Source organism: Heliconius melpomene, chromosome 6, assembly GCF_056956725.1.
Source record: "Heliconius melpomene rosina isolate 202511_hmr_F chromosome 6, ASM5695672v1, whole genome shotgun sequence".
Taxonomy (NCBI): Eukaryota; Metazoa; Arthropoda; class Insecta; order Lepidoptera; family Nymphalidae; genus Heliconius; species Heliconius melpomene.
The window spans coordinates 12817591-12842124 of record NC_140394.1 but is presented as its reverse complement, the minus strand read 5'-3'; the positions used below and the strand labels follow the sequence as shown (position 1 = coordinate 12842124).

Genomic DNA, 24534 nt, shown 5'->3' with positions numbered 1-24534 from the left:
GGAGCCCAAATCGTAGTTTCATTTGTATCACACTAACACCTGAATTACCCCAAATCCATCAATCACCCGTGCAACCTATGAATACTTATTATCAGGTCAAGGACGAAGAGCATCTAATATGTCGAATTAACTTTCGTATAATATTACGTCCGTATTGTATAATGTTATGCGCAGTGCAGTGGTGCTACCACTGATTCACCAGTTCTATTCTGTTTTATTGATCTAGAGTGCTACTTTATATAAATACTTAAATTGTTAGAAAAAACAGTCGAGTTAAAAAAATACAAATAATAGGGGTTGCTTTAGGAACATTGACTGTTGTTTGGCGGAACTGAACGCCGAGCTTTGTCGTACTAGCCATACTTCCTGTCGTATTTAAAATAAATTTTCAATTTAAACCACTATTTCCCGAGATTAGCATGTTCAACCAAACAAATTCCTACAGTATTGTAATATTAGAATAGTTGTTTTTATAAGTCTCTTATTTAAATAACATTCCTGTCGATTCCAGGATCAAGAGCGGAAACCCTTCGAAGAGCAGCAGGTGAAAGTAGAGAAAATGGAACCGTCACACAATCATCAGGCACACAACGATAGACACGTGCCACACGATAAAACGAAATCTGCAGGTAATATAGGTAATATAAATATACGATCTTTTATCCTACCGGTTCAAAGTGACCGATGTACGGGGCTGAAAAAAAAATTGATTCTAGAAACTTTCCTTCGTTTTACATATATACAAAAATAAAACTTATATACAAGCAAAAATATAAAAATTTAAATAAAAATAAAAGAAACATTGTGTGTTGATTGGCAGAACTTTTCTTTTCACCGGAGGACAAGTGTAAATAAAATTTAATTTAACTTAATGTGTAGATAACTTTTTTCTAATCTAATAAAATACAGAGTAATTATAAGAACCTTCCTATGTGTGACCAATCTCAAACTTCCCAGAAATAATAATTAAATATTATAAATTTATTTCATTATTATTTGAAATTCTCTCCCGTAATTTAGGCCCCTTTTCTCAACTAACACAGAGATATAGGGTTACGCAATGCGGGAATATGAACTTACTTTACTTAGATTATTATGTATTTTACTTTAAAATACTTAATTTTATAGTAAAGTATACATATTATATTATGTATATTAAATATACGTATATGTGCTATATGTAATTATTAAAAATTAAGATTTTGTGCCTAGTCAGACCAGGCCAAACACAATTTAAATATAATGTATACAATAATTGTGAATTGATCCTACATTCATATTGTTTAATTAACAACGAAATCAACCTCATGGCAACTTTCTAAAATAAGAATTGAATCTATGGTTTCATAACATATTTTTTTCTTTTTTAGCAGGCAAAGGCGGCAGTAAATCGGGCAAACATAAATGGGTGCCTCTGGACATAGACGTAAAGGCAGCGAGGCCCTCTAAACATGGGAACCAACATGCCCCACGACAAGATGGTTAGATATTTTAAATAAATAATTTATATAATGACCGATATGTGAATGACGGTAAAGCCGACAGTTGTGGTTCAAGTCGATCAGGAGAGTGAATTATTTTCATTTTCTTTATCTGGTACGTAGACACTAGATAGCGTTGCGTTGATTTTCATTTATGATAAATTATATATTAAAAAGTCTGTGATTTTATACCAAAAAATTGTATTATTTATAAGGTATTTTATATCAAGAAAACGTCCCGTACTTTAGGCCTCTTTTCTCTTATACAATAGAGACATTGGGTTACGCATTGCGGGTAAAGTGAATTTCTTTGTAATAGTCAATAAAAAAGATTTTTTAAATCTTTAAAAATTATAAAGAAAACATGGCAAACATATACGTGTCCAAGGTAAACGTGCCAGACCTTGATATCTAGGATAGCATACATAACCAATACTATACTATAAATACATTACCAATAATACATTAACAATATTTTTACTATTATCTTTACCCCCATGCAGACACAGTTTCCCTAAACGGTGAAGACACTCGCCGCAGTAGCGGCAGAGGACGCGGCGCCCTGCGGGGACGAGGCGCGAGGAGAGCCACCACGCGCGCCTCCCTGCACCCCCACGCGCACGTCTACCACGACGCGCATCATGACATGGGACAGGTTAGTCCTATATATTATAACGGTCATACATATGGATGGGGCACGAAGTTGGAAAAAAGGAAATAATTGCAATATATGATTAAATATAAACGATGTGAGGTAGGTTAGTTACGAATTATGAAATTAATATAAATATATTGTGAATTTGATTCTCTGAAGTGTCTAAAGTCTCAGCATTACCTTTACAATTATCCATCTTTCTCAACTTTTTTTTGCATGTATCTATGTTTTTTTTAATATGAATTTGTCATAATCCTTATCAATATATTTAATCATTTTTTATTATTTAATAGCACTTTTTTTTTTTATTATTACAGTGCACATTTTTTGTTTTTTTTTTTCTTTGTATCACGACTTTTTTATTTAGAAGGGTTTGTGATACATGAATGCTTTACCCTCCCCTGTCCTTTTTCTTCATATCATTATTATAATCATTTGCTTTTCTATAATTTTTGTATTATATTTTTTTATATATGTATACTTCTGCATATTTTCATTGGGACATATTATATTACATATAATTGGATATTTTTTAATGGTTTTTATGTATAGGTATTATTATTATGTATTGGGTGTGGTATTTTTTATTAATTCTTAACTTGCAACAAATAATTTTTGAGGAAAAGACTTATATAATAGATATTGTTATGGTTATTTTCATTTATACATACATACTTGGTAATTATTACAAATAGTTATTAATAACTCTGTGTCATATTAAATGTTCCTCATTAGAAATGAGGGGGCCATAAACTAACAAAATTAATGCCCTGTTAGTTCTAAATAACATTAGTCTTCATAATGTTGACAATATAAGAAATCATGTCGCAGTCGCGACGCTTATGGGTTCGATGCCCACAAAGGGGGAATGATTAAGTTTCATTTCCTTGCTCTGGTGGACAAAGCGATGATATCTGCCAATCAACACGCTCGTCTAACAATGTTTCGAAAATTGAGAAAAAAATGGAGAATAAATTGTTTTAACATTTACTCTTTTACTACCCTGCTTTATGAGACAAACGTATTTTTAGGGATAACTATTGTAATTATGTCATTTTCATAAAAAAAAAAATGGGAATGAAAAGGAAATAAATACTAATCATTAATATCTATAATACTATAATATTCTCTTTGTCCGACAAAATATACATTGTCATAGTAAACATAGTGACAATCATACGATAGAAACAAGAAATAAAGATAAGATTGTTACTCCAAGTTTTCGCCTTCAAAAAGTTAATAAATCTTTTATGGGTCTGAGCATACGTGTATATAATAAAATTCCACAGTGTATTCTAGATTTGCCACTTCCAAAATTTAAAATATCAGTAAAAAAAATTCTAACAAGTAAAGCTTATTACACTGTTCAAGAATACTTAGAGGACAAACATATATGGAATAAATGTCTATTGAATGTAATGCAGGATAGCTGCCAACTAATGTAATAGATTGTACCATTGATTTTGAAAAGAGCAACTGTTGAGTTTCTTGCCGGCTCTTCTCAGCAGAACTGCCTTCCGAACCGGTGGTAGCTTTTTGTTCATATGTTGATTCGACGATTCAAAAGTGCTTATTATAAATTTATTTGAATAAAGAATATTTTGAATTTGAATTTGAATTTGAATCTTTTAAATCCAGAATATAAAAATTTCTTAGATCGTAGGTTTGTAAAACCTTAAATTTTAAGAGAAAAATAACATTTTTTATTAATTAATATGGGATACGAAATATATCAACTAACATGTGGTGTTTCATTTCATGGTGTCATTAATGGTGTGTGGATGTTGTTTTTGTTTTCTCATTTCAAAAAGTTTTATCGATATGAAGCTATTTTTTATTTCTTTTTTGTATTACAATGGTTTTGTTATATTTCAATGAATGTTCATTATAATAGTATATACACAGTAGTATTACTAGACTAATGAAAGTTTCTTTTGCAAATGAATCATCAAATAAATTCTTGAATATTAAGATATCAATTATCTAGAAATATTTTATAATATTAGTATATCGATAGGTTTTTGAAGCATATAACAACAAAGAACTATAGAAATGGCTAAGTTAAAAAAGAAACTTTAAGTCAAACATCCATTCACCATAACGGTATACATACAATCACATACATACAAACATAAATATTCCTCACCTACGCCCCAGCTACGTGTTCAGCCAGCGATGCCGCAGGTGGTGCTTCGGTATGGGCTCGGCGCCCTGCCGGTGGCGCCAATGCAGGCTTTCTACTATGGCGCCGGGGGGTATGGAGTGACCCTCGACCAGGGCACACTGAAGGATCTCATCAAGAAACAGATGTGAGTATTGTTGAGGAAAGATCAGAGTGACTGAAGAGTGAGATATAAGTATTGAGCGAAAGAGATTGAATGACTCTGTGAGTGAGACGGATGCCGGTCTTATACTAAACAAATGTAAGTTTTGTGAGATGATGACCACGATGTGGGAGCGAGATGGATGCTTGAATGATTAATGTAAAAATTGTGAAAAGTAGGTGGCACAATTGGGTAACCCTGAAGATTAAGAAGTAGATGTTAGTATTATTGGAAAGAGATGGTGTAATGATGCCACATGAATGTTAATATTGTGAGAGAGAGATTTAGTAGTATCGGAGTTGATTATTTTGCTAGAGTAATTAAAGATTTGTGTAAAGGAGAAGGACATATTATATCTTTTATTTTTCTTATCAGTAGTATAACTGAGAATAGAAACGGTTTGATTTTTTTTATTAAAACAATGTGTTTTGTGCGTACAGCGAGTACTACTTCAGCCCGGACAACTTGGCGCGGGACTTCTTCCTGCGCCGGAAGATGAGCCCGGACGGCACCATCCCCGTGTCGCTCATCGCGTCCTTCCATCGCGTGCGTGCGCTCACTGCCGACGTGCAGCTCGTGCTCGATGCCATACGGGACTCCGACCGCCTGCAGCTCGTGGCCGGCTTCAAGGTGACTCTCCCAACCCCCAAAACAAGAACCCTTCCCCACATCATCCACACCTTGAACAACCACGAATTTACCCCCCACCCCCCCCATCATGACCATAACTTTCTATATGCCATTCTTCGTATGACCTTCTCTAAACTAGAACTCCTACCCCCAACCTAACTAAAATTGATTTTAAATTGTTTTAAAGTTCCCTTGTTTCACATTTTAGGTGCGAACGGCCTTCGAGCCGACAAAATGGCCAATCCTCGACATTAACACAGGGACCAATAGCGAGGATGGTGACAAAGATAAAGATGAAAGATCAGAAAGACCGGACAGTATAGAGAGTATAGAGAAAGGTGACGATTCGGAGAATACGAATGAGAAGAGTGCCGACTTTGAGGTTAGTAGTTTTTTATTTCAATAGTGTTTGTTCTTGAAGTGAATTGTGATTGAAAAATTGCTTATTATCTTTTTTTATTATAATTTTGTTATGTATTTTAAGAAAATATTATTTATAGCATAATGTGGACGCAAATGCTTTATCATAAATGTGAGATTTTATTGTTTTAAGGCTAAGACTTTAAATATAGAGGGCATTAAAAACATTATTAATACACTAGCGACCTACACACTCCGCCTCTTAAAACTTATTGGTATATTTTAGCCAAATTGTACATGTTAAATGTATGTAATTTTTTTATGCTGTGTTTTTTTTTCTAAATCTATTTAGTAGTTTTAAAGCATGGTGGAATAAATTCGTCCATCATTTAACAAAAATAGTCAGGAGTCAAGAATTGTCTTCGAATGTAGTATATTTAAAGTGTCCAAATTAATTTACCTTTTATTTATTTATTTTCTATATATCGTTATACATATAGAAAGATGAATAGATATAATAAAAATAAATATATATAATATATGACAGTAGACGAGGTGAAAGAGGTATGTAGAGACCGTAGCGCTTGGCGTTATTGTGTCATCTGTGCAATAAAGACTTTAATCTATCTATCTATTCATCCTCACATAATTCACTTTTATAATATTAGTAGAATTAATTTTCCATTGCAAAAAATAATGATTACCCTCCATTAAATATCTACAGCAAAAACCACCCGAAATTGAACCCGAAGAAGAACAAATAATTAAAAAACAAGAAGTACAACCGGCCTCGCAACCTAAGCCAGCGACCAAAACTGAAGAACCGGACCCGAAACCACAATTAAACCCTGTGGAACTGAAACAAGAGGAACAAGTGGAGATGGTAGAGAATAATGCAGAGATAGAAGAAAAGAATGTGAAAAAGGAAGAAGAAAAAGTAGATAATGAGAAAGAGAAAGAAGATGTGGAAACAGTAGATTCGAACGATGACCCTCCGCTTCAGCCTGATGCGGAAAAATCTGGGGAGAAACGGTAAATATATACTTTTTATTATTATAGTGTATCAAAAAAATTACTACTAAATGTGACGGTTGTGGGTTCGATTCCCATTCAATATAGCATGAAGCTTTATGTAATTTGTTGTAAATTGTTATATCCATTTTTTTTTTAATAATAAAACTTTTAACTAACCTCAATAACATAAATATTTTTTTTTATTTCAACAGTCGTAAAAAACAAATGGTGGGTATATTCCCGCTGGCGACAATGGGAGGGCCGCTAGTGGCGCCGGTGTCCAGTTTGTTGAGGGCTGTGCCTCCACCACCACTGCCTAGGTAAGGACTTTAGAAGGAGAAAAAAAATTAAAACATAATTATTTGAATGACGGAATGAACGATATATTCATATTAATTTATATCATGACACGTCAGATTATGACATTTTTTTATATGGAAATATCATTTACTTCTTTTTTGTAATCTATATATATAAAATCGAAAGGTCACTCACTCATCACGAAATCTCAGGAACTACAAGTGCTAGGAATCTCAAATTTTGCATAGGAGTTACTTATAGAACGTAGGTGCTCGCTAAGACGGGAATTTGCAATATTCGATTTCTAAGGGGTTGTTTTTGGGGTCGAAAGTTTGTATGAAACTTCGTTACTACAAAAGCTAGGAGTGTCAAATTTTGCATAGACGTCACTAGGACGTAGCCATGGAGACAGAAGTTAATAATAACATAGTTCACGCGGGTGAAACCGCGAGCGGGCCGCTAGTATTATATATGTTTTTGTTAATGCCAAGTGATTTGTGTTTAACGGGCACATTCGGAAAGCCATAGTCAAAGAACAACAATATTTCTGTTTGAAACTGTATTGTGATGAAAATAAGAAACTTCACTTACCAAGTGAATGATGATGAATGATTTCGTTTTATCAATCATCAGGCCTTAGTTTGTATGAAAACTTCACTTTTGACGTTTGTGTATTTATTTGTATATAATATAAATAATTACACAAACGTCTAGCTTAATATTATTTGACAGCCATAGCACAGTGGCACAGCGTGTGACTAAACGCAAATGTTGTGGGTTTCAATCCTACTTGGGGAAATGGATTATTTAATATTTTCATATCCTCACTCTGATAACAAGATAAAGCACAACATTGTGTTCCGCCACTCGATACGCACCGTCGGGAAAATTCAGAACACTGGGTATCCCCTACCTACCCTCCTGCGGCATACAGCTTGAAGATAAAAAGAATAATATGCACCATTTAATATTTTTTTTATATTTCTACTTATATACAGGATGTTCCGCACAACTCGCGCGTCTCCGCTTTTACATGATCATCTCAACCCGGATGTGCCGGAGTTTGTGCCTCAAGCGAGTAGACGTGGTTAGTATTTGTTTATGTGTTCTTTTTTATTTTTATTAATTTGAAGTCCCAGTCTTATATTATAATATACTAAAAAAAATGTAATCTGAGTCAGTACTTCTTAATATAAGCGCATTCGACTAAACAAACTTCTGCGTTACGGTATTTGTTTAATAAATATATTTTTTAGTTTAACTTATTTTTTTTATATAATTACAGAAGAGCCAAACGCGGAGAAGTCAGACAGTCAAGATGGCGGTTCGTCTGTGAGCCCCACATTGGCAAAAAACGATTCTGATGTTTGGACTGAGGTGATTATATTTCCAGATTCACGCTATATCCCGCATATAGCGGGGTAGGCAGAGGGAACCTAATGTTAAGACACTCCGTTCCCCATGCAGCGTACAAATTTCGAGACATTGCGTATTCAATAGAGGAATGCCGTGCTTTGTTTTGTAACTAGAGCATTGAAACATTTTCAATTTCCACAAATGAGAATCGAAGTCGCAATTTTTGCAATTGCAGTCCGTGATATGTATTAATTAATACATGAAAATATTAAAATTAATGTAGTTGGTATTTGTATAAATAAATAAGGTTGATTCTAAAATGATAAGAGTGACTTAGATTCTCTCTGTAATCTAACAAAATAGTTGAAATCGAACCTACATCTGTTTGTATATTTATTACTATTTAGGAGATGTGCGGGTTGAAATCATGTTAGCCTTAAAGATTTATCTTCTTTTCTTTTTCTTTTTCTCTTCTATAAGCCAAATTAATTCATCGTTAATCTATTCCTCTATTTTTCCCAATACTAGGTTAAACGCCGCACTAAAGCCGGTTCCAAAGAACGTGCGGCCCCCCAAGCAGCTCAAGAGCCGGAGGAGGAGCCCCGTGAGGAGCTCCACTTCCAGCTCGACGAGGAACTGGACCTGCCTCCGCCGAGACATAATACGTTCACTGACGCCTGGTGAGTAAACTTGATGTTGAGTTATGCTGCGTAACGTTCCGTTTGAGCGGAAAATGATGATTGAACATTGTTTTTCAAAACTAATATTATAAAGAGAAAAGTTTTTTTGGTTTGTTTGTGTCAAATACGACCCAAAAGTACAAGACCGGTTTTAAACATTTTTTCACTAGCAAAAGAGAAAATTAGATGTGCAATTAATGATGCTGAACATTTGCAATTAATGATGCTGATGCAGAACATTAAAAAGATTATTTTTGAGATAAAATGTTTTTATTCATATACTCTTAACTAGCGGACCTTGACGCGGCTACTCCTTCTTGGAGTATTAGAATATTTATATAAGAATATTTATTAAATATATTATTTTCAGTTTTTAGATAAGAATTAGTAAGAAAATATAAGCTTAAATAATCAAAAAAAATAATAAGTAGAGACATATTATTAGAAAAAATATCTGAGAAATTGAAATGAACCAACATAAGAAGTAAAAGTAACTAAAGGATATTCTCAATATTAGAAAAAGTACCTAAAACTACCTAAAAGGATAATTTTTGCCAATTTTTTTAAATGTGAAGAGAACCAAATAAAGTTGGAAATGTATGAAAATTTATAAAACCGTCAACGTCATCTGCCCGTTCGCGTCGATCATACTATGCCGCCCGAAGGCTAGGTCATTTCGAATCAGTCTTAATTATTTATTAGAATGTTATACGGTTAACTATAATTTCAATTTAGATAAAATGCTAAAAGTGAATATTATATTTATATTTAGCGTAGCGACGGTTGTTATTAACATGGCAGAATAAATTGCTTGTCAAATTAGAAAGTATTTTAATATATAAGTATATATGTGTAATGTAATGTTATATAGCCTACTATTAGCACTTCTGAAGAATGCAGCTTCCATACAAAACAAAAACATAGTAGATCAAACCAGTAGATCCAGAAATCTTAGTGATCTAACAAATAAACAAACTCTTCCGCTTTATTATATTAGTATAGATATAGAGATACATATAGTACGAAAAAAAATTGTTTAAGTGATAACCAATTTGCAAATATCCACGAATTATTGCTAATAATTAAAAATAACAGATTCAGAAATATATGTTACACATCAAATCCCTATAAATATTATTTACTCTATTATTTATAATAATGACCACAGGTCAGAAGAAGAATCCGATGCAGATTTCCCGGACAGAGATATTGGTAGGCTTCTGATTGTGACTCAAACGGCAGCTGTCTCCAGACCCCCGAAACATGATGGCCACGATCGAGGCAAAACTGATACTGCCACCAGAACCAAGATCACCCAGGATTTGGAGCAGGTACTGAACTTAGGACTACTACTGTTACAAATAATGATAATATGGACAGATAGACATACTTACAATTTTTTTTAAAGTTCACGCTGTATCCCGCACATAGCACACTAGGCAGAGGGACAAACTCAAAAATACGCATTGCCTCGTTTCCAGAGAGGAAATAAATATATAAAATATTTCATTTCTTTGACTGTGCTTGGCGGACTCGACCCATAACCGGTCGCGTTTACGGTTGCAGCTTATGCCCTCTCCATGGCTCACTACTTTCTATAAAATAATATGTATTTAATTCACAACATAATTATGTATACACATAGTCAATAGTTTTTTTACTTTTTTTACTCTCGTAAAATTTAAATAAAAACTCTTAGTGTAAGACGCATGACACGTTCTAATTGCATAGAGGTAAGTAAAAAAAAAATGTCATATGTGTTTTTTTTTGTAGGTGATCACGGATGGTCTAAGACGCTATGAAGAGGATCTGTGGAGTGAATTTTCGCCTGTGAGTATATTTTTTAAAATTTTTCTAAAATATAAACTTTTTATATATTAATAATATTATTGTAGTATTTATTCCAGTGGCCTTATTAAATAAACAATATTTTGAATTACATTTATTTTGTTTCACGCTGTAATCCGCATATAGTGGTACAGGTGGAACCTAGTGTAAAGACACTCTGTCTTCCACGCAACGCTCGGTTGTCACTACGTTGCGTGTTCAACGGCAGAATACAAGCGGAATACAGCCGTGTCTTTGAGTTGATACCAGTGGAAATGGAATTGGTTCTTTTCCCATAATTTATATTATTTATTTTGACATATTGACATAATACATTAAATATCTCCGCCTTCCTAGTCTTCATACCCCGGCGGCACTCCCCAGCAGCAGTACCGCACGGTGTCAGTGATCTCACGCGAGCAGTTTGAGGCGGCCGCGCCCGCCGAGCGGCACCGCAACCCCAGCGAGCCCCCGCCTCCGCCGCCGCAGCGACAGCCGGTGAGTGGCCGCGACCCCTCGACGCCTCCTAACCCTCCGATACCTCCTGACCCCCGACGCTTTCGGACTCCCAAATACCCCTCCCCCCCAGCATATAGCCACGCCCGCCGAGTATTACCGCAACATAAGCGACTTTCAGAAAGACTCACAGAATTTCTTGCCTTTTGCATTCAGTCAAAATCAGCAACCTTCATCAAATATTATTTTTAAATCGACTTCATGTAGCAGGGTAGTCAGAAGGAACGCAGTGTTAAGGCATTCTATTCTCCACTCAACGCCACACTTTTCGCCTCGACAGAGCGAAGAAATGGAGAAGTATAAATTTAAATAAATATTCCATTTTCTCGAGTACGGATCGAACCCACAACCAGTGTTTACAGTCACAGTTTGTGCCCCTGCGCCACAACTGAACTCACTTAACAATATAATTAGTTAATTATTATTGCTAATAATAATTTATACGAATATTCTAATTTTCCAATACAGGCCGAGCAAGTGGAGTCGGGAGGTAAATCCAAGCGTCTGCGTCGCACGGCCCGTTTCTATGCAGCTAGCAAGGACCCACACGCTACTGATGTTATGTTAGTATTCGTTTATATATTTTAGTACAGTACGGTGAATGAGTCATTGCCACTCTGAAATTAGGCTATCTGAACTTTTGCAATTTGTTCACTCGCGCTTGGGAAGAAAATGATCAATAGTAAGAAAAATCCTGAATTCAAATCTGCGCAGACCTCAACAGATAACTTCAGGGCGGCCACGACTCGTGGTAAGTACTGTAATTTGTAAAAAATAAAAGAAAGTAAGAGCGGAGTGTCTTAACACTAGGTTCTGTTAGATTCTTTTGTTTATGTTTGCAATATTTATAATAATTATTTTCCTCATATTTAAAACTTTTTAACGCTTTGCGGATTCCGTCCTGTATAGAGGCATACAGGACGGAAGCGGCAACGCTCCTTTTACGGGAACAGCATATAGGGTAAAATATTTCAAACCCATATCTAAAGAAATTAATCAAAATACCTCAAAAGTTTAGACGTAGGATTTCTTTTATTTCATGATGTTTATCCATACCTGTATTTCGGGTGACATACGACGCCAATAACGTAAACACTTACTACTACAGTACTACAAAAATACTATTAAAGGTTAAACATAAACAACTTTGAACTTTAACGAAACTACCTACAACTCGATTTCGGAATGAGGCATGTGCAGCAGGGTGGCCCTTTAATAGGTTTATGTGTGCGTGCGTTGTTCTTAACAAATGGCGTTTTATTTTATAAGAATAATTGTGTTATTTATTTTGTTTAAAAAAAAACTTTTTCATTTTTGGGATTTTTTTTTTATTGTATAGGCTTTTATAGAGTAGTTAAAACTGTGGTGTAAACGTGGGGCTTTAAGGATGTCTAATATACCACTACAATGGTTTCATTTAAAGTAGTGCTGACAAAAACACTCAAATATTTATTATGTTTAATCGCATAGCTTTTTGCTAAACAGTTGGGTTTTGATAAATCTTTTTTATTACAATAAGTATACCCCGAAAAACCATCTACATCTACATTTTAAAAGAGAATTCAAAATATAACGATAAGAAAAGAGGAATTACACCTAAAAGCTACTTAAAGACGCTACAACCTAAAACTTGTACTAACTAACAATATCTAAAACCATTTTTTTTTTAAATTGCAGAAGCAGCAGAAAACACAAAACTCGGCACAGTTTGAACCCGCCAGTGGAACACCACGTGGGCTGGATAATGGACGTGCGCGAACACCGTCGACATCACAGAGACAGTGCTGGGTAAGTTACCTAAAACATCTTAACTCTCAATTTTACCTTGACTCTAAACTTTACTTTAAACCCTAAGTTTGTTGACCCGGTCAGTTCGTTTGACCCTTAATTTCGCCTTTTGTTACCTTTTCCTTGCATCTAAATTTTATCTTTACCCCAAATTTCCTCTTTATCTTGGTTCTGAGTTTGATCTTACCTTGGCCCTAAGTTTCGCCTTTTATTACCTTTGTCTTGACCCTAAATTAATAAAATAGTTTTTTATAATATGTAATAAGAAGGTATTCTTAATTAATATTTTAAAAAAACTATTTTTATACAATTTTTTTATGTTATTTAAATTATAATTATACTATATTATATATTTCTTATTTTCTAGGTCGTCGTTAGGCACTTCACCGACACTAGGCTCCTCCTGCGGCTCCGTCCCGCAGTCGCTACCCGCCTTCCACCACCCCAGCCACGGCCTGCTCCGGGAGAACCACTTCACGCAATTGGCCTACCACAAGTATCACTCTAGATGCCTCAAAGGTTAGTGCTGGTTTGATTACCGCTAGTTAAATAAGTGTGAACCTGTATGGTCTTATGGCGTCTCAATTATAATATACTAGCGGCCCGCTCGCGGTTACACCCGCGTGAACTATGTTATTATTAATTTCTGTCTCCATGGCTACGTCCTAGTGACGTCTATGCAAAATTTGAGACTCCTAGCATTTGTAGGAACGAAGTTTCATACAAACTTCCGACCCCAAAAACAACCCCTTAGAAGTCGAATATTGCAAATTCCCGTCTTAGCGAGCACCTACGTCCTATAAGTAACTCCTATGCAAAATTTGAGATTCCTAGCACTTGTAGTTTATGAGATTTCGTGATGAGTGAGTGACCTTTCGGTTTTATATATATAGATTGAGAAAGCCTTCAATAATAATTTGTATCTGCCTATATTTTTATGATATAATATCATAACTTTGATTATACCGGATATATGGAATAATAAACGTTTACTAAAGCTAATTTTGATTTAATTTATTTCCAGAACGTAAAAAGCTGGGCATTGGACAATCTCAAGAGATGAATACTTTATTCAGATTCTGGTCATTCTTCCTGAGGGACCACTTCAATCAGACCATGTATAACGAATTTAGGTAATTATCTGATAAAAAAACTATCAGTTTCACGGTGTATCCCGCATATGGTAGAGTAGGCAGAGAAGACATAGTGTAAAGACAATCAGTCCCAAACTCTCAAACGAAAAAAGTCTCAAAACTCAAAAAAGTTTTAGAGATGTTGCATGGTGAGTGTTTAGTAACAAGACTAACTTGTTATAAAAGTGAGAAAATGAATATTACATTTTTAAAAAAATGTGTAAAAATGTTATGGAATTTTGTATGTTTTCTAACAAGGTCCTTCATTTCCTAAGTGTGGAATAATACATTGTAAATGTAAAAATATGAAAATAATTAATTCTCCCGTTTACAGCCAGACACGGTGCGACAACCTCAATTTTTTTATAATCTTATTATAATAATATTTAATATAATAATATGTGAAGCAATAACTTTGTATCCATGTTTTTGAAATATTGTGCTGATGAAGGAGTATGAAATTACCAATTATAAAATTTTTTTTACCTATCATAACTTAGACAGTATACACATATGTATAAAGTGACATACACGTTGCTATGGCAACGCGTATTGTATGCATCAATCGGTTCTTTAGTTAAAATTGTTGCCTTTTCATGTTTATACAATTTATATATAAATTTACATATATTTTTCCATTGTTTTCCAGAACACTAGCAAACGAAGACGCGGCGGAGGGTTTCCGCTACGGACTCGAGTGTCTCTTCCGGTTCTACTCGTACGGCCTCGAGAGGAAGTTCAGACCTGAACTGTACCACCACTTCCAGTTGGAGACCATTGCTGACTATGAGAAGGGTGAGGATTGGTTTATAGGATTTATGTTATAGTTTATAGGGTTATTGAGGCATTTTGTGGTATTTTAGGATTTTGCAGGTTGAATTCGAACATGTGTACTTTTGAATATTTTTTTATCTTTACACTTTTTCGCGCATTTAACCTATTGTTAAAACAATCCGTTTCTCACTATATAGTATATCTAAAACGCTTATAGAGATTATATTGTTGTATTGACTGGACTAATACTGATAATATGAGAAGAGTGAGGGTTTTAGGACTAGATTTGAAATGTTTTCTTTTGAGTTATTGGTGTTTGTTGTTCCATGTTTTGTGGATTAATTTAAGGATAACTAGATTATCAATTTCAAATACCGTTAGTAAAGAATATTATTTTATTTTTATACATTCACGCTTTATGGTGCATAGAACAAGTTAAGCAGAGGGAACTTTCCCTGTTACATGCCACCATCGTGCTCATCGCCGCATTTTGTCTTCCTATCAAAAGGGAAAAACTGAAAATAATTAATTCCCCCGAATGGGAACCAAACTCACAACCTTTTGTTATAATTATTAATGTTATTCACCTAACAGGTCAGCTTTACGGCCTGGAAAAGTTCTGGGCGTTCCTCAAGTACTACAAACACGCTGGTGCGTTGCAAGTGGAACCTAAGTTACAGGCCCATCTTGCTAAATTCAAGAGCATCGAGGACTTCCGTGTGCTGGAGGTTGGTTTATTTAATATACGGTAGACGCCTGTCACTGTTGATAGAACGGTTGACGAGTCGTGGCCGTTCTGAAGTTAGGTTTTGTGAACTTTTGCGCATTGTTCACTCGCACTCGGAAAGAATATACAACAAGAACATAGAAAATAACAGGGTAGGCGGAGGGAATCTGAGAAGGGTCTTAATGGGGACAGTGTTGAGACAGGCGGAATTTAACGCCGCTTCTTTACCGGAGCCAGGCAATGAAAATATTAAATATTTCATTCTTCCGAATGGGAATGAAACCCACCGCGCGTTACCGTCGCACGCTTGTTCGCCTGCGCTTTTATGACTTAAACTTGTACCTATCAATTAATGTAAAAAAAAATGTGACACTGTTTTGACTGAGTATTTTAAAGTATTGCTCTGCACTAAACATAAAAAAATATTCGCCGTAATTAATGGCCTACATTTTCATACGCGCGCTAACAACGTTATTCATATTGTTAGCATCTCTGTAGAAACTATTTTTTAAAAAATCCACTACACTAAGATAATTGCTTATTCCATTTCCAGCCTCAATTAAACGAGCTGCTCGCGTCCCAGGGACCCGCGGGCGCGGGTCGGGGTCCCCACGCGCGTCCCTACGACAGACACCGCTCGGTGTCCGAGAGCGAGCGCACGCACGTACAACCCTTCTCTAGGGGATTCGGGTGAGACATACATACATAATGTACAATATTTTTTTTAGCTTCATGTTGTATCCCGCATATAGCAGATTAAGTAGAGGGAACCTTGGGTTAAGATACTCCGTTCCCCATTACATGTTGAGTGGGCGGAACTTAGTGCCGGCTTTTGGCTAAGAAATTGAAACAATTAATTTCTCCGAGGAGGAATCGAACTCACAACCTTACAGTCAAACACTGTCCAAATACAACACGATAAGATCAATTAATTTTTGTATTTTAATTTTCTCTATAGTTAATATGTTATTATGTAAAAATTGCATACACGACTCTATAAATTACTTATTAATCATACGCCTTTATGGCTTTCTGACGAATTCTTGAGACTTGAGCCATTGCGTTTAGTGGTGGAACTCAACGCCGCCCTATACCTCAACATAAGAGAGAAGAAATAATAATATTAAATACGTTACTCAAGTGGGAATTAAATTCACATCGTCACCATTTTTTTTTTATTGAAGATAGGTAAGCATTTGTCTGCTATCTCACCTGGTGGTAAGTGACGATGCGAACGATGGTGGAGCATGCTTACCCAGATAGTGCCTATTCACTCTTTCCTTGAAGACGGCCAAGTTGTATTTATCGGGGAACAGTTGAGCAGGCAGGGAGTTCCACTCCTTAGCTGTTCGCATTAGGAAAGTGGAGGCGAAGCGCTGCGTACGAAAAGCAGGCACATCGATGACATATGGGTAAAATCCCAGCCTACGTCTAGTGCCCCGTCGTCTTTATAGTCACTGTCGCCTTTATACACACGCTTGTGCCCTGCGCCACGTCTGGCCTCTTTCATTAATTATTTATATTTTTTTCATTAGAAATCGTAATTCCGGCAATAACAACAACAACCGAGGGCGGGCGGGGTCGTGCGGCGCCCAGAGTGTCATAGCGAATGCCAGACCACGTCGTAAGTATAATATTAATGTTAATATTTAACTTATTTAGTTTTTATTTTAACAATTTTAAAAATACTATTTGCACGCTAAGGAAAGGAAACAGTTTATTTTATGAGAATGTAGCGGGAATCGAACCCGCGCCTCTTGGTTACCGTTCTAGCACCCTTCTATATTTTATTTTTATGAGCTTTTGTCATAAAGCAGAGTAGATGACGATAACTCATTATTAACAATAGCTACATAGTAATTTTATAATTTTGAACAAGTCATTGAAATGCTTCGATCTGTTACTGAAAAAAGTATTGTATCATTTTTTTCTATATTTCTTTTCCTATAGCAAAACCGAAGGCGAAACAAGACGCCGTGACCAACGAATTAAAAGCGCCCGTCACCGCCAAAACACAATAATAGACAAACGAACAGTTACTTATTAGACTAAAAGTGCATTTTTTATATATATAAATACAAAAAAAAACTATAAAAATATAATAAAAGTGAAGTGTGGAGTGTTTGTGCGATCTGTGTCTGTTGTTGTGCCGGTTACAGCTAGTTCGAATCGATTAAAACTGGTTTCGACCAGTTAAATCTGGTTCTTCACAACCGGTTACAACTGGTTGCGTGTTACACTCGGTTGCTGGGTTGCAGGCTGTTATAATGTGGAGCCTAGGTTGGTGTTTTTTTAATAATAAGATTTAATTTTATGCACAAAATTATTTTACTTCATCTAGATGTATAATATGTATATCTAAAAAAAATTGATTTGATTTACAAAAAATTTTAGATGTATAATAATTGTACATATAACTAAAGTGAAAGAAAATCTGTAATATACATGTTTCCTTGGAATTGAACCTACAATCATTAACCATGCAATTATATTATAACACGCAGATGCTTCCAGATTTTGGTGGAAAGTGGGGAACACATGCTTCCTCTGCCTACCCCGCTTTGTTTGGAATACAGTGTGAAGCTAAAAAATATATTTAATGCTGTATTAATATACTTGGAAGATGAAGAGATAAAGCATTTTCTACCAGAATAGAAAAACTTAAAATAGCATCATAACCTTTCCGTTTGAAGTTATGCCATTAAGACTCACGTTTTTAATTAAATGACATTGGTATTTCTTTTTTTCTTTCCAGCTTGTACGCATCGACAATAATGCTACGCGGTTTAGACGCCACGATCATGTAGACTTAAGATTGCTAACATACATACATATATATACATCTATTTATATATATTTTTGACATGTAAACAAAATTTCAGAAAAATTACCCTACAATAGTGATTTAGTCTGTATTATCATTTAATAATAAGTTTTAAAGGCTGTATGTTGTAGATTTGTTACACTTTTTTCTTTTTCGTTCTTTTTTAAATTTTCAACTAATTTTGTGTTAGAAATGTTTAAAAAAAAACAAGTAATAATTATAGGGTAATAAGTCTACAATGTATATATATATATATATATATAATGTGCTTGTTAGTTTTAGAATATGATGTGGTGAAAAAAAAAAAATAGAAATTGATTGTTTGTATGGTAAAATTACTTATTTTATGATATAAACTTATGAAATAAACTACTACTTTACTATATTAAGAAATAATCACACTCAGAAATGACAATTGAAGTATAACTAATGTTAATATATAACTAACTTATTGATATTTAAACTTTTATTTGTCATCTATGAGTAGTAATAATATGACATACATGATTTTTTGACTTATGAAATTGACTAGTTAATTTATATTAATTTGTAGTCTTTTCTGGTAATTTTACATACAAACAAATAATTTCTTTCCTAAGCTGATGGCCGCCATCGGAATAAATGTGTTGTACAGATAATGATATTTCGTTCTGTTATACATATATAGGGTTGATATTAAAAAAAATAATAATAATAAAAAAATATCTACGAACGACGTCGAAACGTCGAAAAGACTGGATAAGTGCATGTTTAGTGAATTGTATAAAAAAAATTGTTGTTTTTTTTTTTAAATAGCACTGTCGATATCTCCTGACTTTGTATTTAGTGGACTCGAGTGACGTCACGTTTTTATTAATAATTTCTTTATATATATTAATAATATAACTTAAAAAAATGGTGTTTCTTTTTTTTCGTCTATCGTAATATTAATTATAATAATAATATTTAATTATTACACACTTTATCAAATGTGATGTAACTCGTGTTTTTTAAAAATAAGTCCATAATATATTTGTACTGCCATTTAATTAATATTGATGACACAACTGAGCACACAAAACTTAGTGTAAACACAAAATGAAGTGAATGCATTGAAGCTATAAATATATATCTGTCTCGCTCTCTCGTATAGGAGATTTGATGTTAAAATAAAGAAAGAAGATGAAATATGACGGTTTGCTTATACAACGATGTCTCTTAAGTGGGATTATATAATGTAACATTTCATATCTGGATACGGATAGTCGGTCTCGGTACGTATATACTATATAACATTATGACGGATTGTCCGTTAGGTTCGAACTAATCTGGCTTACGGATGATTTTTGAATTTTTTTTAAAGAATCTGTCATTGATAGAATATGTTTTATTATTCATTTTATTTGGTACTTACGTATTAACGCCACTGCAGCTACAAATTAGGCGATTTTTAAGTGCTGGTTAGTTTAGGCTAGAAACTTTTAAATTTAAAAATAACTAACCTAACCGAACCTGCGTAAATTTAAAAGCTTTTAGTTTTTACAACTCTCATTTAGACTTCGTCCGTATGTGAAATACGTCGCGGATAGTTTTTTATTTCGGATATCCAATAATTTCGGTTATGGTTACGAAGTTCCGTAACATCCCCCCCCCCCCCAAGTAACAATATTAGAGATATCGTTGTCACTTTCGCACATTATGAGATGAGAGTGAGAGAGAAAATACGTTTTTTATAAACTGTGTTCAAACGGAATGCGTTCATTTCAGTCGAAATTTATGTTGCTATGTTTTTTTAGATATAAAAATAATTATACATACATACGTACATAAATATGATATATAATAATAATATCATATTATGAAAATCTGGCATTTTTGATAGGTGGACTTGGGGATTATTTTTTTACTTTGTGTTATGGATGATTGAATTAATTGCATTTTAATTAATTAATGGGTTTATTTTACCAATTTGGTTATAATTTAAATAATCAATATAATTATGTAACTAGTAAATGTATTATTATGAATGATCTTCTTGTTTGTTGTTTAGTATGAGTAAACAATTGAAGGTACTATAGTACAGAGACAGGTTGAATCAATGATTTTTGTCTCTTTATAACACTTAATGAGTGAAAGACATAATATAGTGCAAATTTCATATATTCATAACACAATATGAAAAAATATCTACATATTGTTTCTTTAACCGACTTGCTCAATGCTTAATGAGGAAAGTATAAACAATAGAAAATTGTCCAACCTGCGTTTTGTATAATCTATCTACGGTCAATTGTTTTAGATAACTTTTGTTTTTTTTTCATTATCAAAATCTGTATAGCACTCACATATTATTATATGACATGTTAAGGTGTGTTTTTTTAAATTTCTTTTTTCTTAGGTTTTAAGGCTTTTTAAAGTAAAATGCTGTGTGGAACGCTTGTGGCCTTTCTGTTTCTTGCCTTTTGCACTTTGCATGTAAATATAAAAAAATATATAATGTTAAATTTATGTATGTAAGTATCATTCATTCATAATACGAGCTTTCGATAGATAGACGAATTTTAAAAAAAATATATTTTATTTTTTTAACATGACAACACTGTTTTAATTGTTTTTTGTTTTCTATAGTGTTGCCACAAGCGTTTCACACACCACTCTATTGTGTAAGACAAAATTAAATACGTCAGCACGCTAGGTCGCTTCTTTATTGTAAAACATAGTTCCTAATATATTTTTAATAATAATTTCAATTTAAATAGACACAGGAATTGTAGGTGTAGCGGTAAACTAAGTGGTACATCACTATTCAGCTAGTTTTTTTGAAATAAAAAATATGGTCAAATTCGAAATTTTTAGGACAATTTACTAAAAAAAAATATTTCTTAATAATAGCATTTTAGTGTTGTTCGTTGTAATTTTAATACTTAACAGTTGTTTTTTTTAATTTGAGTTTTTTACTCTGTCTCATCTTCTTTTTTTTTATACGGTGTTTATACGATTTCTGTGTCAATAAATTTCTCCTCAGCACCCTTTCATAGACAAATATAGCATTATTGTCACTTTATTTTTCTAAATTTGTTTTGTTGCTCAAAATTTCACTTTATATAAAAATACCAAATTGTCTATTTTAATCAATTTAGAACGAAATATTTAAATTTTTACCCGATTCTTTTCCCATTTGTCCATGAAAGGCTGTATACAAAGTCCCGTCCCTTTTTTTAAACAGTAGTTTTAGTTTAATCTACACACGAAGCGATCGCGAGCCGAGAGTCTCGCCGTGATTTTGAAGCTGTTGACCCCTCAAAACTATGTAAATAAATTACTCATTTCGGTCTAATGTGCTTAAAATGTCAAAATTCTATTATTTTTTTTTTATATTTTCTTTGGACAGATTCAAAATCACGGCGTTTTGACGACGTTGTGTTTTTGTTAAGTTTTTTCTTTCAATTTGTTGCAATTCTTTCGTAAGAACGCCAAAGGAGACGATATTGTGCTAAAACATTGAAAATTTAGAATTATTGTATAAATGCAAAAATAATTCAAAAAAAAATATATCGCTACTAAATAAATATAAGTGCTGTAATGTAAAGAGAAAAAAATGCCCAGTCGTAACTTTTTGTTGATGACCCCCTCCTTCCTTAATCTTTTATTTGGTTTTAACTAAAAAATATATGATGAAAAAAAATATAAATAAATATGAAAAAATTGGTTGTTGTAATATAGGAATAGAACTGTTTCACAATAGTCGTAGGTTTATGATTTTATTAAAGTAAGTGAAAAAAGTTTTCTAAGGAAGCTTTGATGCGTCGGTCCTTATCCCCCCTCATTTCCTGCAATTTTCCCGCATTGTGAAATTTGGTGTATTTTTTTTTATTTTCACAATTTTTTTCCAATTGGATATGGGTCTCTGGCATTCTGAATCACCCGATTGACGCTCTGTAAGGCTGTAAGTTATACATTATATACATATTATTATATTGATAAATAAATTAATAATAAAAAAACAAAGTGTATTTTATTTTGGCTGTATATTTTTTGATGTTTGCCTAGATAGATTTTTCCTTAAAGTGATTATTTACCAAGTAATCTATCCCAGCGTTGAATGTCGTTCAATCAGTACAAATAAGCTCTTATCCCTGTATCCCTTGCATAGAATAAGCAGTGAACTTAGTGTTAATTCCATTCCTAACGCGTCACTCAATTTTAGAACCATTGCGTAGGGAGTGGCTCGGGCCAGGAAATATTAAATAATTTATCTTTTCTAATGAGAATCGAACCTACGACCGTCGCTTTTAGCGGTTATCTCTGTGCAGATACGCCCTCGATGAAATTTTAGGAAGGTATTCAGAAAATATCTAATGATGTAGTTCTCTGTTTTTTAACACTATTTTTACTGTATTATAGAAATAGACCATTAAGGTATTGATGAATATCTAAAATTACTGCGCAAACACTACTAGTTACTTAGAATCACTCCGCATTCCCATGCTGTATCCCGCGCATACCAGGTTAGGCAGGGGGAACCCAGTCACTCCGTTCCCCAGTTTCTGTAAATTTTTTGAGACATTGCGTATTCAGTGGTGGCACTGAACGCTGCGCTTCGCCTTGTTACCAATGAGTTGAGCGAGCAATATGAAAATATTAAATTATTCATTCCCCCGAGTTGAAATTGAACATACAGCCGTCGCTTTTACAATCAGAGACGATGTCCATGAAACTGCGACACGTCTGTCTAAGCTGTATACCACGTTTTAGGAATTACAAATGAATGATGTTTTTTTGTGGAATTGTTAACAATATTATGCACCCGCTAACACGCATTAATACACAAAAGAATTTGAAAGCTACAGGGGAAATAACTTACTAAAACACTGGTAATCTATACATACCTTTAAAAAAGCGGCCAAGTGCAAGTTGGGCTGGCTCACGATGGGTTCCTCACCATTGTCTATAAAAACAGCAAAAAAGTCACGTTTGTTGTAGGAGGGCCTTAAATATTTATTTTATTTAGTTTCTTTAGTTTTTGTTGTTATAGCGGCAGTAGAAATATATCATGTGTGTAAATTTTAACTGTCAATTCATGAGATACAATCTGGTGACAGACAGACAGGCAGCGAAGTCTTAGTCAGTAAACATCCGTTTTGCACTTTGGGTAAGGGACCCTAAAAATGTAACTGATCGGGATCGGTGTCTGTACATGGAATATGAAAGAAAAAATATTATTTAGGGCATTTATTAAAGTAGGTCATAGGATCTATGATTGATTGATATGACATGATTATTTAAAAATCAGCTTAGTCTATCTGCACGTTTGTTCACGATGATATCAGAAACTGCTTAACTGAGTTGAATGTGATTTTCACTTATACATTTTGGTAGATTTTCCTTAACATTTAGAGTTTATGTCTGATTCATTCAAAATAAAACTTATATCAATTTACTTTCCCACGCAGACGAAGCCACAGGCACAGCTAGTCTATGATATATGGCTAAAAATATACTTCTAGTACACATTGATTCCCTCATATAAATAAATAAGCCTATTTATTATGTTTTCTCTGTCTACCTTGATACGTTTTATCCGAAAGTAATGAAAAAAATATGTTGCTTAGTGTCAATCATATAAGTAATTTCTTATCAGTTAATTGAGAAAATCATTAAAAATGATATCATTAATCATAATATAGACATAAATATCATCAATAGATAATTAAATAAATGTAATTGTAAACCATTTGCGCCTATTTATATAAAGAACTTATATTTATGTAAAATTAAAGCCAGCTATAATAAGAAACATAGCGTGTTCAATATTACATAAATAACCTTATAAAACGTAATTTATAAATAATTTATTTTATTTACATTAAAAATATTTAACTAACGTCATGTATTATATAAGAAATATGTACGACTCAATAAAAAAGCAATTTCAATCAAAATCAATGAATAAATTATATTTGATTGCTGTATTTATTTTGTTCCATACAAATGACAAGATGACAAATAATGACATGATTTGACAAAATTGTCACGAAAACAGTGACAGTGTCACTCTGTAACTATGAATTAGACATTTTTATTTATTATTTCTACTACTTTATCAGCCCCTAATGCTTACTAGAAAGGTGTAAAAGGTTATTTCTAAAATAACCATTGCACCGGA

The 24534-nt window shown here is 33.6% G+C and overlaps 1 protein-coding gene and 1 long non-coding RNA gene across 16 annotated transcripts in view; one reads left to right on the top strand and one right to left on the bottom strand.

Annotated features, from left to right (window-relative positions):
• The window catches only part of LOC146538611 (la-related protein 1-like), a 63238-nt gene extending 40862 nt beyond the window's left edge, over positions 1 to 22376 (top strand). For 4 of the 15 annotated variants that reach the window (XM_085187457.1, XM_085187468.1, XM_085187469.1 and 1 more), the window contains 24 exons: positions 512 to 638; positions 1371 to 1481; positions 1985 to 2136; positions 4294 to 4445; positions 4901 to 5090; positions 5299 to 5472; positions 6169 to 6482; positions 6677 to 6784; positions 7763 to 7851; positions 8050 to 8141; positions 8649 to 8800; positions 9969 to 10131; positions 10574 to 10630; positions 10985 to 11125; positions 11612 to 11706; positions 12821 to 12931; positions 13299 to 13450; positions 13956 to 14064; positions 14714 to 14859; positions 15433 to 15566; positions 16119 to 16255; positions 17101 to 17189; positions 17516 to 17845; positions 18321 to 22376. In XM_085187457.1, coding sequence (XP_085043583.1) covers positions 512 to 638; positions 1371 to 1481; positions 1985 to 2136; positions 4294 to 4445; positions 4901 to 5090; positions 5299 to 5472; positions 6169 to 6482; positions 6677 to 6784; positions 7763 to 7851; positions 8050 to 8141; positions 8649 to 8800; positions 9969 to 10131; positions 10574 to 10630; positions 10985 to 11125; positions 11612 to 11706; positions 12821 to 12931; positions 13299 to 13450; positions 13956 to 14064; positions 14714 to 14859; positions 15433 to 15566; positions 16119 to 16255; positions 17101 to 17189; positions 17516 to 17586 — 3066 coding nt within the window. In that variant the 3' untranslated portion in view covers positions 17587 to 17845; positions 18321 to 22376. The remainder of the gene's footprint in view (positions 1 to 511; positions 639 to 1370; positions 1482 to 1984; positions 2137 to 4293; positions 4446 to 4900; positions 5091 to 5298; positions 5473 to 6168; positions 6483 to 6676; positions 6785 to 7762; positions 7852 to 8049; positions 8142 to 8648; positions 8801 to 9968; positions 10132 to 10573; positions 10631 to 10984; positions 11126 to 11611; positions 11707 to 12820; positions 12932 to 13298; positions 13451 to 13955; positions 14065 to 14713; positions 14860 to 15432; positions 15567 to 16118; positions 16256 to 17100; positions 17190 to 17515; positions 17846 to 18320) is intronic. The other 11 variants (XM_085187464.1, XM_085187471.1, XM_085187466.1 and 8 more) reach the window with 9 other exon arrangements.
• Positions 22056 to 24516, bottom strand: LOC146538610 (uncharacterized). Its single transcript, XR_014878090.1, has 2 exons — positions 24254 to 24516; positions 22056 to 23559 (listed from the first exon to the last, which is right to left on the bottom strand). It is a non-coding gene; the product is annotated as an uncharacterized LOC146538610 (long non-coding RNA).
• Between the last annotated feature and the right edge of the window lie 18 nt (positions 24517 to 24534).